We start from the raw sequence: 12612 nt of genomic DNA, 5'->3' as shown, positions 1-12612 counted from the left end.
ACTGATCGGTTCGATTCCCGGCTTCACCTAGTCTGCATTTCAAATATCCTTGGGCAAGATACTAACTCCAAGTTGCCTCAAGTTGCTCTTTGATCTGTGGAATGTGTGTCTGAATGTTGGTAGAAAGCACTAAGAAAAATGTGCTTGTGCGAATGGGAGTGAGTGGGTGAATGCACAAGTTTTGTAAAGCGCTTTGAGTGCTCAAGATTGAGTAGAAAAGCGCTATATAAGAACCAGTCCATTTAAAACTCCCTGTCATGTTTTCACGAATACACATTAAATAGATCTGACTGATACAAACTGTAGGTTTAATATTAATGTTAACACTTCAGAAAAGCCATTACAGTTTTACCGCTGGTCTGTAAATCTTTCTCAGGTTTCCAGATGTTATGCAGCTGTCTGAGCCGCTCTTCCCCGCTCCAGACGACGATGCCTTCATCCTCGTGTTTCACTACAAGCTGTTCTCCCTCTTGACTGATGCAGAGTTCCTCCTGTTCCTCTTTGATCTGTGGGGGATCTGTGTCCTCCTGGTCCAGATTGAAGTTCCTCTCCTGCTTCCAGACCTGCTGGCCAGCCAGATCTTCCTCCTCCTTACACTTCATGTTGATGTGGGACTTGAGGAACAAAGTAAAAAGAAAAAGATTAGACAGGTAAAGGTGCAGCCTCAGTCAGCAGGGCTGTACACTGTGAGCATGTTGCTCACATATGTGAGAGAGGTTTGTACAAATGTTTCAGAAGCACCATGTGACTCCCTCTCTTTGTTGGAAAGTCTTATTAATTCACTTTATAACTATTACTTTGAAGATAAATTTCTACCATCACAAAAATATTATGACCTCTTTAAAAACAAACAACGGCAACTACATGACTTAAATTCCATGTTTAGATGAAGGTAATGGTCAATGCCTTTTGACAGGGGAAAAACCTCCACACAGAAGAATCTTACTTGGCTGAATCATAAATTATTCACCATGATTAAAACTGCAGATGAGCAATAATCTGCATTTTATTTTAGCCAAAGAGGAATGTTTCTGTTTGTCTGTGATCTGACTTTTTCTGCTGGGTCCAAATTTCATTTTATCCTGTGTAAGTTTGTTTCTCTTCCTGTTAACTAGCAAAGTCAAAATCACCTTGATTCATTTAACTTTAACTAAATTATAAATGTAATCATTTTATTGAACAATTAATTTCATTTCAATGAAAAACAATTACTTAAAAGAAAGAGATTAAGTTGGAGAGAGACATGTGGCCATCTTTTAGTGAGTTAGACCCTGATTAAGGGCTATTTTTAAAAGTAAAGCCCATCTCTCAAAGTCCCTGCCGGCCTGCCTCCACCTCGGGAAGTCTGTGGGTGCAGACGGAGGTGAGGAGCACCACAGGCGGCAGAGAACTGTCTGTAGCCCCGGAGTGAGGCGTCGTGAACCGAAGCAGACAGCGAACTGTGGCACAGTGCAGAAAACCGAAGCTTTCCCTCCCTGTTTGGTTTTGATGTGTCTCATGAAAGTCTATTGTTAAAAGTTGACCTTTAAAAAAAACGGACGCACTTGTTTGATTAGCTGCTCTCTGATTTTAGCCTGTTAGCTTACAGACTGAGCTCAGATCGTTCCTGTGTTAGTTCATTGAGAACATCACAGTTTTACATACCTGCTGCGTGACTTCATCTCGGGTCTCCGGCTGATATACAGCAGTCTGAGCCAGTGGCGGATCTCATCATCCTGGACGACTGTTTTTAATGTTTTTAACCACGGAGATTTCTTCTGCATCATCAGTCTCTCATTGTTAAACTCTCCCAGAAACTGAAGACAGTTGTGCCATTTCCGCGCTTCTTCTTCTTCTATTGAGTAGACGGCAGACTACACATGTCCAAGGGTAATACTGTCCTCCTCAGGCCATTGGCATCAAGTCAAAGCCTTAAAGTCTGGTACTTTGCGCATGGTCATTTTTTACGAACAGCAGAATCACAAGACAAAGCGTGCCAATGTTTATACTTTTCACTGTGACTGCCAAATAGATGAAAAAGTAGATGTTAAAAAACAACTTATAGTTTTGTCATTGGGCTGGTAGAAAGCTATGAGTTTCTGTCCCTTTGTCTGACCTTAGAGACTTATTTTAAAAGGAAACATTACAATCCTTTAAAGCAAGTCTTTTCACCTCTGTTCCCCCCTCTGTACTTAGCTTTTTTGTTGTCATGTCAGTAATTGTCCAGTTGATGGCTCCCTTGGATCACAAGCCTGTCTCATGAGTCCAAGTGAATATATTCTTAATAAACAGCTTTGAAGAATTTGTGACCAACTTTGTTTAATTCGGAACATCATCATCATGAGTCAAACTCACTCTTGGATCTACAAAATATTGAACAAAAACAAACATCACTGAATCATAAGGTATTTGCTCCAACTCTTAGTCCAGAAACACATGAGTGAACTAGATCAGCTGCTCCTCCAGTTCAGCTGTGGATTTATATCATTATTTATATTTGTAAAGTGGATATGCAGTTTTTCAGTACTAATATAAGCATTTTATATCATTGCTTTATTGACAGATGTTTGGTGTTCAAGGTCAGGCATCAGTTTGAAAAAAAACAAACAAACACACTGAGTTGAACTTGAACTTCCTACTGACAAAAACTAAAATTGGTGCAAAAATAACCAGAAACATATAAGAAGCATCCTGGAGGTGCTGCAGACAAGATAGGACCAATAACATGTCAACAGGAAATCCTTTTTACTAATTTGTTTATTTCTTTTTAGATTTTTACTCTCCATTTTAAGCCATGATGTTTGCTGATACTGTGTTCCTACTGTTTGTTCTCATTAATAGTTCTGTTTTTAACATTCTGTGCTGAAGCTGGAGGAAATGTTTCTACAGTGTCAGATGATACAGCTCCAAACTAAATAAGTGACTAACTAACGATGCTTTAATACACTTTACTATAAATTATGATATAGTGCACTTTCTTAAAATTTCTTATTGCTCTGTAATTAATTGTTTTCTTTATAAATGTACAAATGAGAATAAAATCTGTGTGATAAAGGAAGGTCTGTAGACTTCTCTGTTAAGATCAGTGAAGAGAAACAACAACATACAAATACCTAAGAAAAATATTCAGTAAACATTTAGAAGATAGAGAAGTTTATGTTGTCATGTGGAGAAATTTTTCAAATAAAAATATCCATAAGCATTGATAGTCTCCATGGCTGAACAGACACAGGAAAGAGCTCCACCTATAAAACGTAAAAACATCAAGACAACATGTTGAAGATGTCGAGGTACTGCCCATAATGTTTGACTGACATCTGATTTATGTGCAGCACATAAATACCACAATAATGATGGAGAGAAACTAAAAGGGAACTAAAATACAGATTTAAACTTACAACAATATGAAAGACTTCAGTCTATTTCACTTTAATCAACTCAGCAGTGTCTCCATAATCATAGTAAAACATCAGTCCAGCATAGAGCGGCTGAGTGAATGTGGTCTGGACTCTGTGGAGGAGAGTCATGGTTTCAGAGACGCTGTAGAAGGACAAAATACCTGCTCTGTGATCCAGGTACACTCCTACTCTGGAGGAACGAGGACCTGAGACAGGAGTTTCAATGTTGTTGTACGAAAATGTAAAACTGTTGTTGTAACAATCTAATGACCAAGATTTGTCATTACATCCAAATCCACATTCATCTCCTTTTCTGCTGATATTCTTGTATGCGACTGCTACATAACCTCCTCCCCCTCTCCACTCCACCTCCCAGTAACAACGTCCAGTCAGACTCTCTCTACTCAGGACCTGAGACCATTCATTGAATCTGTCTGGATGATCACAATAAGACTGTTGTTGTTCCATATATGTTGCTTTTCTGTTCCCCTCTGATAATAACAGCTCTTTGTTTGCTGTGTTTGGATCCAGTGTGATTTCACATGAATATTTTAAGAATCCAGCTCTGGTCTTTGGCTCTGGTTGTGACAGTAAAACATCCACTTCAGTGACTGTCAGTGAGATGTTTGTCCGTTCCTCTCTCAGAATGTCCTGTAGTTTATCTCTGACCTCTGACACAGCTGCTGTCACATCCTCAAAGTAGCTCAGAGGACGGATATTGATGCTGGATGAGTCTGTAGACTCACTGAGTGCTGACAGTGAGGGGTAGTTGTGTAGAAACTGGATGTGATCCTCTGTGTGTGAGAGCTGCTTCAGCTCAGCATCTTTCCTCTTCAGCTCAGTGATCTCCTGCTCCAGCTTCTCCTGAAGCTCTTTGACTCGACTCACTTCAGTTTCCTGCTGGGATCTGATCTGCTGCTTCACATCAGAGCTTCTTTTCTGGATGAGATGGATCAGCTCAGTGAAGATCTTCTCACTGTGCTCCACTGTTTGATCAGCAGACTGATTGATGGCCTCCACCTCCTGTTGAAGCAGCTTCACATCTTTCTCTCTGTCCTGGATTCTCTGCTGGATGTTTTGTCGACTCACCTCCAGCTCTCTCTGCCTCTCAGTCCTTTCTGCTGCAGCTGAGACTGTGTCGTGGCCTTTATGTTCATCCACAGAGCAGAGATAACAGATACTCTGCTGATCAGTACGGCAGAACATCTTCATCACCTCATCATGACGAGAGCAGATGTTCTCCTGGAGCTTCTTGGAGGGCTCCACCAGCTTGTGTTTCTTTAATGGAGCCACATCATAATGAGGCTGAAGGTGTTTCTCACAGTAAGATGCCAGACAGAATAAACAGGACTTGAAGGCTTTCATTTTTCTTCCAGTGCAGAAATCACAGGCCACATCTTCAGGTCCAGCATAGCAGTGATCAGCAGGAGCAGCTTGGAGTCCAGTCTTCTTCAGCTCCTCCACTAAAACTGCTAACATGGTGTTTTTCACCAGGACAGGCCTCGCTGTGAAAGTCCTCCGGCACTGAGGGCAGCTGTAGATTTTCTTCTTTTCCTCTTCATCCCAGAAGCTTTCAATACACTTCATGCAGTAGCTGTGTCCACAGGGAAGAGCCACCGGATCCTTCAGTAGATCCAAACAGATCGAACAAGAGAAGGTTTCTCGGTCCAGCTGAACACTTTTCTGCGCCATTTCACCCAACAGTGTCAGTGACTGTGTGAGTTTCACTTCCTCAGAACTGAAACTGCTCTGATCTAAACAACATAGGTTTCTGTAGCGAATGGGATCTGTCAGCTCTTATACGTCACCACATGTTGGTTGCACCCATCTTCAAACTGCAGATCAGAAGGGGAGGGAACAAGGGAACATGTGGACAGAGAGGAGGTGCTGAGTTAGAGAGCAGGAAGAGGGAGGGTTATCAGACACTAATTCAATCCTGGAACATGTGAGCCTGTGAGTTTTTCATTTAAAAATAGCACTGCTCAGCCTTTAAAGTTGTTAAATAAACTTAACATTTAAAAGACAATCTTTTTATGTAAATTAGTTTAAATTATCATTTTAGTCATTACAGGATATCAAATACTGCAGCTGAACTAAGAAATTGTTGTAGAAAAAAGCAATAAAAGGTCGTTCCCCCTCTGTCCCCTCCTGGTCACCTGTGCCTCAATTTTATGAGATGAGATGGATCAGCTCAGTGAAGATCTTCTCACTGTGCTCACTGTTTTATCAGCAGACTGATTTTATTCCACAACCTAGACATCCACATTACTCACACTCTCATAACACATACATATAGGGCCTTGGGATCGGGCATGTTATACGGTGTCCAGAGGACAGTCTTTGTATTCAACCTCACCTCTGGCGCTGGTGCCTATGGAGCGCCAGGACTGCCATAATGAATTAATTAAATACACCATTAAATAATTTCATTTCATTTCATTTCATTTTTATTTATTTCACACTTGGTACTACAATCAAACAAAACAACCACATCTTCTGTCAACAAAACACAACAACCATGTGTGAAAAGGAGCAGGAAGAAGAAAATATTCTTATTAAACCCTGCCCCCTATCTACCATCGAACTTATATCACCGGTGGGCACCAAAAATCAGGAACAAACTAATATTGACATTTCTCTCCGGTCGAATCCCAAACCAACATCACATTCATTCGCATTCTTCATACTGAGTTATCGTTTTAAACATATAACACTTTTTAAAACATTGTAAATTTATACAATTCTTTAAATTATAATGAAGTGAATTCCACAGTCTTATACCCCTAACCGTTGTGCTCATTAATCTTTGTGTAGTCCTGGCTAACTGATGTTTAAAATAAAATTTCCTTCTATTCTCTTCTCCCCTTGAACACATCAAAAATACTCTTTGTAACTTAAAAGGCAAAATATTATTTTTAGCCTTAAACATAATTAATAATGTCCGTAATTTCACTAAATCTCCTAATTTTAATAATTTTGATTCTATAAATAATTTATTTGTATGTTCTCTATATTTAACATTATGAATTATTCGTATAACTTTCTTCTGTAATAGGTTTAAAGGTTTTATGGTATTCTCATATGTATTCCCCCAAACTTCAACACAATAGTTGATATATGAAAAAAACAAAGAAAAATATAAAATACGCATTGTTTTATAATTTAATAAATCTCTTATACTACCCAAAATATAAATACTTTTGACCATTTTCTTTCTAATATGTTCAATATGAGATTTCCATGTCAAATTCTCATCCACTATTACACCCAAAAAACGAAATTCAGTAACTCTTTCAATCAATTCTTCCTCTATAAACATAATGACTTTATCCTCCTTTACACGATTGCCAAATATCATATATTTCGTTTTTGTCAGATTCAAAGATAATTTATTTACATCAAACCATTTTTTTATTCTTAACATCTCAGAAGTCATAATTTCAACCAAGTCTTTCAAATTCTCTCCAGAGCAATAAAAATTTGTGTCATCTGCAAATAAAATCGAATTTAACCTTTTAGATACGTCACAAATATCATTAATATATAAATTAAAGAGTTTAGGTCCCAAAATAGAACCTTGAGGAACACCACATACAATCTTCAGTCTTTCAGAAGTATTGCCAAAATAATAAACATATTGCAACCTATTCTCTAAATAACTCATTAACCAATTCAATGCTACTCCTCTCACTCCATAGTTATACAATTTAGAAATCAACATAGAATGTTGTATCGTATCAAAAGCTTTTTTTAAATCAACAAATACTCCCACTGTGTATTTATTATTATGTGTTGCAGATGAAATATCTTCAATAAAAGTCAACAACGCTAATGCCGTTGACCTATTTTTACGAAATCCAAATTGGTTTTCATGTATTAGTTGATATTTTTCAATAAAACTATCAAGTCTTTGTGCAAAGAGTTTTTCTAGCAATTTTGAAAACTGTGATAAAAGAGACACTGGCCTATAATTGTTAAAACTATGCTTATCTCCTGATTTATATAATGGTATTACTTTTGCCACTTTCATTCTGTCAGGGAATACTCCTGACTGTAGCGAAAGATTAAAAATATAACAAAGAGGAGTACTTATACAATCTATTGTCTTTTTAATTATGACCATGTCTATACCATCACAATCAGTAGATTTTTTATTTTTACAATTTTTTACGATTGCTACTATTTCTTTTATGGTAGTATCGGCTAAGAATATGGAATTAACCATTCTATTATCACCTATCCAGGCTTCCTCATCTCCTGGATCATCATTTTTCCTGATTAGATTTGCTAAAGTAGGTCCAACATTTACAAAAAAAGAATTGAATTCGTTTGCTACTTCGGTCTTATCTTTAACAACTTGATTATTATTAATAAAATAATTAGGCCGAACTTTGGGTGTGTTCTTATTACCCAATACCTCTTTAAAAATATTCCAAATGCCCTTAATATTATTTTTGTTTTCCTGAAAAACTTTATTATAGTAATCTTTCTTAGCTTTCCTCAATATTAATACCAACTTATTTTTATATAGTTTATATTTCATTTCCGCGTTTTTAGTTCTATATATTATATACTCCCTATATAAATTATTTTTCTTTTTACACGCATTTGCAAGACCCTTAGTTATCCAAGGTTTCCTATTTATATTCTTTTTCTTATGCTTAAATGATATCAATGGACAATGTTTATCATACAAGGCCAAATATATATTTAGAAATACTCCGTATGCAATGTTGACCTCATTAACATAAACCTCCTTCCAGTCCGTTTCCATGAGATCTTGTCTAAACCTATTAATTGCTTCATCATTTCTTAACCTTCTATAACTCACAAAACTAGCTTCTTTCTTTCTTTTCATATTTAAATCGAAAATAAAAAAGACTGGTAGATGATCGCTTATATCATTTATGATGAGGCCACTTTCAATATTATTCTCCAAACTATTAATAAAAATATGATCAATTAGTGTTTCTGATTTCTCCGTTATTCTACTCGGCTTTATAATTAAAGGATAAAATCCTTTACCATATAATAGTTCAAAAAAATCTGACGAAGCCTTATCATTTGTCACTTTACAAAGATCAATATTGTAATCACCACACAAACATACAGTCTTATTTCCCTTAACCTTACTCAATAAATTTTCTACTGCTTCTGTAAATAACTCAATCTGTGATCCCGGTTTCCTATATATACACGTTACAATTATATTACTTCTCTTTTCTATATCCAATTCTACTGTCACAGACTCCATTAAATCATCCATAACAACAGACATACATTCAACTTTTTTACATTTCAAATCACAATTAACGAAAAGTGCCACCCCTCCTGCCTTTGTCTTAATTCTATTCACAAAGTACAAATCGTATCCTTCAATACAAAAATTACAACCCTTATTCTCATCTAACCATGTTTCAGACAGAGCAATTATTTGAAACTTGCCTCTCAGACTATACAGAAAATCTTCAATCGAAGCAAAACTTCTATAAAGACTTCTGCAGTTAATATGAATTAAAGAAAATGTATTGGCTATATCAACCTTATCCCTGAATTGCTCCTCTGTAAAATAATCACATGTGACATTAATTGTATTAAGCACATTCCTTTCAGGGTCAATACCTACTTCAAAATCATATGATTTATAATCTGTGTCGTCAAACATAATGCATAAATTATTCTAGCGCTATCTATTACCTCATAAGAAAGAGAAGGAAACAAAAAAAGAGAAAAGAAGGAGAAAAAAAAAAAGAAAAAAAACTGAAAAAGGAAAGAAAAGATCCTAAGCAATCTCACATTCATTTATCAACATATTTTAAAGTCCGCTGATCTTGTTATCTTCCATATCCAATTTTACAATTTCCTTTTGTCCTTTTCCTCCCGAAGTAGCATTTGACCTTGCCAAAAATAAACTAGTTATAGCCATAATTGGTCGCAACCATTTGTCTATCTTAATCATATTATCACGTATAATTGTCCAATTCCTCAAGTTCCTTAATCGTTACAACCTTGGCTTCTTCTGGTGTTCCATTCAGTTTAATCATCACTTTGCAATTCCTGGTCCAGGTTGCTTGAATCTTTTTCTCCTTCCGTAAAATACGAGCTTGTCTTGCAATATCTGCATTTCTTTTTGTAAGATGTTCATTCAGATATACTCCACTTCCTTTCAAAAGGCTGGACCGTCTCAGCAATTCTACTTTGTGTTTTCGATTAACAAATCTCACTACAATTGCTGGAGGAGCATTTTTGTGCCTTCTAGGAAGAGTATAGCATGCAGATATATTGTTACTATGCAGGGGAAGATTTTTACTCGAAAAGAATTCCACAACCTGCCGTTCCAACGATTGTAGCTCCTCCATCGGGGGCACGTCCTCTCCTCGTTTTGCACCAGTCCCAGATTCGGTAACTCTCGCATATGTTCTGTGTTTAGTTTCCAGACCTGTAATGACCATTTCCTCGAGTCGAGCCTGCTGTTCTAGGTCGTCCACCTTCCTTTCCAAAAAATGGATTGTCTTATCTTTCTCCTTGACCAGATCTTTTAGTTCTTTGATTTGCTCCATCATCGACATTAATATTCCTTGTTGCTTATTTACTTTTTCAATTTCCGACGTCAACGAATTAAGTGAATGCTTAATCTCTTCCAGATCTTCTTCGACTTTCTTCATCTTTGCCATTTTGTCTCTCTTTGATGTCAATTATTAGTACGTTTGTTTGCCCAAACAAAATCTATAGCCAGAATTATTTGGAATTTTTTCTTATCACCAAACATTACGGCACCACCGCAAGGACGCCAATCCGGCTGTAATCACGGCGCTAATGCATTGACGCCGTGCAGCCGACGCCGTGCAGAACACACACACATCTGAGTGTGCAATGAATTAAATGTGGCAATAATTAATTAAAATTGGAATTAATTAATTAAATAAATAGTTATGACACATGTAATTAATTAATTATTGACACGTTTAATTAATTATTTATGTATTTCACATTTTAATTAATTATTCCATCCATCCATCCATTCGCTTCCGCTTATCCTTTTCAGGGTCGCGGGGGGCCCTGGAGCCTATCCCAGCTGTCATAGGGCGAGAGGCGGGGTACACCCTGGACAGGTCGCCAGTCTGTCGCAGGGCCAACACACATTTAATTAATTAATTATTGACACATTTAATTAATTATTTAATGATATATTTATTTATTTCATTTTGGCAGTCCTGGCGCCTGGCTCTCATCTTGAAATAATTTTATCTGTCAGCCTCACCCATCAAACTCAGGGGGCGGGGTTAACGCTGATCAAGTCAAAACCATTGCTTAGGCCTGGTGGCCATTGTTTCTAGCACACAACAACCGGCATGTGGAAGCTAACAGAACTGAACTTTGAAAAACCCTGTTTGTGTGTCACCAAATACCGTTTTAATATTTTTTTAGCCGAGAATGTAGTGGTTTAATCTTCATGTGTCTGGTCGGTTTGTCAAGATACAGCCTCTTTGCAAAAGTGCTTCGATGATTTCGGAGACGTCTGCCCAGTCTCACGGCAAAGCGTGGGATAGACCCGCTCGCCTCGCAAGCAATCCCACCGACAAAGCGCAGGCCCCGGTACACAGCTGTAGTAACCCCCGCTGACTTCTTTTACTGAGGTTATATTTATCGGTGTTTTATTTCCTGATGTTATGTGTCCTACGTGTTTCAGTCGCCAATTCTGAATTATAACTAACATTAAAAACATGTTTAAGGAGGAGAGAGAGCAAATAAATCTGTTTAACATCTGATCTTTGGGTTTTTGTTCAGTAATCAGCGTGACCTGTGTATAAACACATAAAAGAGATAACGTTGGTGTTTCTGTCATGTAGTATATGCTGCCCTCACGACACGTGACCATGTGAAGCTAGACAGCTAGCGAACAAAATAGAGGAGATCTTCCACACAAGGCTTGCCTTTCTTGCTTTTAATGAAGATCCTTTAAAGCCTTATCTCTCTCAAGGCTTCTCCTTGCTATTTCTCATTTGTAACTGAAACATACAGAAAATGAAAATAAATTGCTAGCTAATACACATCTTAATGACAACTTACTGATTAGCCTAGCTTAACACGTGCGTTACATTAGCATCACAGTTCACTCCATGTAAACACATATAAAAGTTATCTCTGAACATATTAATACTGACAAAGACGAACGTTTCCCAAGGTACAAGCGTGTAGGGCACTCTTAGCGTGTACATGAACTCGTTCACTCTTTTAATACTGCCGAAACACTTTTCACGGCATTAACGGAGAAAATACGTCAAAGATATGTTAATGATCAGAGCGCTCCCTCGCTCCCATTTCCGCACATACAATACAAAGATCGCTTGTGATAACGATGTCTCACTCTGAGCAAATTACAAACCCATACATTTTAACTGTTTTTAGCATGAATCACTTATAATATTTCTTAACTTTGAACTTATTTATCACTTTGCTTATGTAACTTAATCAGACTATGCACTAACTACTGACTTTTGACCAAAAGGCATAACATAGTAACTGCTGGCTTTAACTGTACAAAGGTTGTTCCACACTATGAAACACATACAGACTTCATGATGTTCGGCTAATATTTTTATTGTGAATATTAATCATGAGGGTAAACGGCCCTGTACACCACGGAGCGAGGTCAGCATATCCACGATATGCAGAGTTTCCCAGCTGACTAACTGCCAACTATTCCAGAGACGTGAAAATATACAGCATAAAGAAAAGTGTAAGAGACCCAGCAGCAGATTAGAATAACAGTTATACATTTAATAAATCACCAAATGAATCCAAGAAACGAGCAAACCTGTTCCGACAATTTGAGTTTGTGTTCCCTCAGCTGCAGACTCGCTGCTGTTTAAATGTTTGAAAAGGAAGATTAGATATAAACAAACGTCAAACGTAGACTCATTCTGCCTTCACATTTGATATGAGGCCACACAGTAAAAAACTGTCAATTTTACACTTAGAGAGTTGATTTTAACTCTGTTTCAGATAACATTTGGTCCCACTCAAAATTAGGGTAAAATTTACTCTATGGCCAGTGTTAACTTTTTAGTGTTAATTCTACTCAGTTTAGTGTCAAAATTAACAACAAAATGTGTAAAAATATTTAACACTGAGGGTTATTCACACTGTTTAGAGTAATATGATTTCACTTTATAGAGTTATTTTTAGTCCAAGTTCACTCTAATGTGTAATAATATTTCATTTTCATTATTTT

General features: G+C 37.1%; 1 protein-coding gene across 2 annotated transcripts; it reads right to left on the bottom strand.

The window, feature by feature from the left end:
- Window positions 1-2600: 2600 nt before the first annotated feature.
- LOC309694518 (tripartite motif-containing protein 16-like) lies at window positions 2601-11887 on the bottom strand. 2 transcript variants are annotated; one of them, XM_082514666.1, is made up of 2 exons: window positions 11543-11887; window positions 2601-5212 (listed from the first exon to the last, which is right to left on the bottom strand). In XM_082514666.1, exon 2 carries the CDS (start codon window positions 5067-5069, stop codon window positions 3399-3401), a length of 1671 nt encoding a protein of 556 aa, XP_082370792.1. In that variant the 5' UTR covers window positions 5070-5212; window positions 11543-11887; the 3' UTR covers window positions 2601-3398. The 2 variants fall into 2 exon arrangements, 1 of the variants encoding a protein (XP_082370792.1); XR_014272894.1 differs by lacking the exon at window positions 2601-5212 and adding an exon at window positions 11242-11386.
- Between the last annotated feature and the right edge of the window lie 725 nt (window positions 11888-12612).

This window comes from Aulonocara stuartgranti, assembly GCF_965226115.1.
Source record: "Aulonocara stuartgranti genome assembly, chromosome: 18".
Taxonomy (NCBI): domain Eukaryota; kingdom Metazoa; phylum Chordata; class Actinopteri; order Cichliformes; family Cichlidae; genus Aulonocara; species Aulonocara stuartgranti.
Note: the sequence above shows the minus strand (reverse complement) of the source record. Positions and strands in the feature narration are given on the sequence as shown.

Excerpts from the sequence above, each read along its gene's own strand:
- LOC309694518 (XM_082514666.1), bottom strand. The coding sequence starts at position 5,069 with ATGGCGCAGAAAAGTGTTCAGCTGGACCGAGAAACCTTCTCTTGTTCG.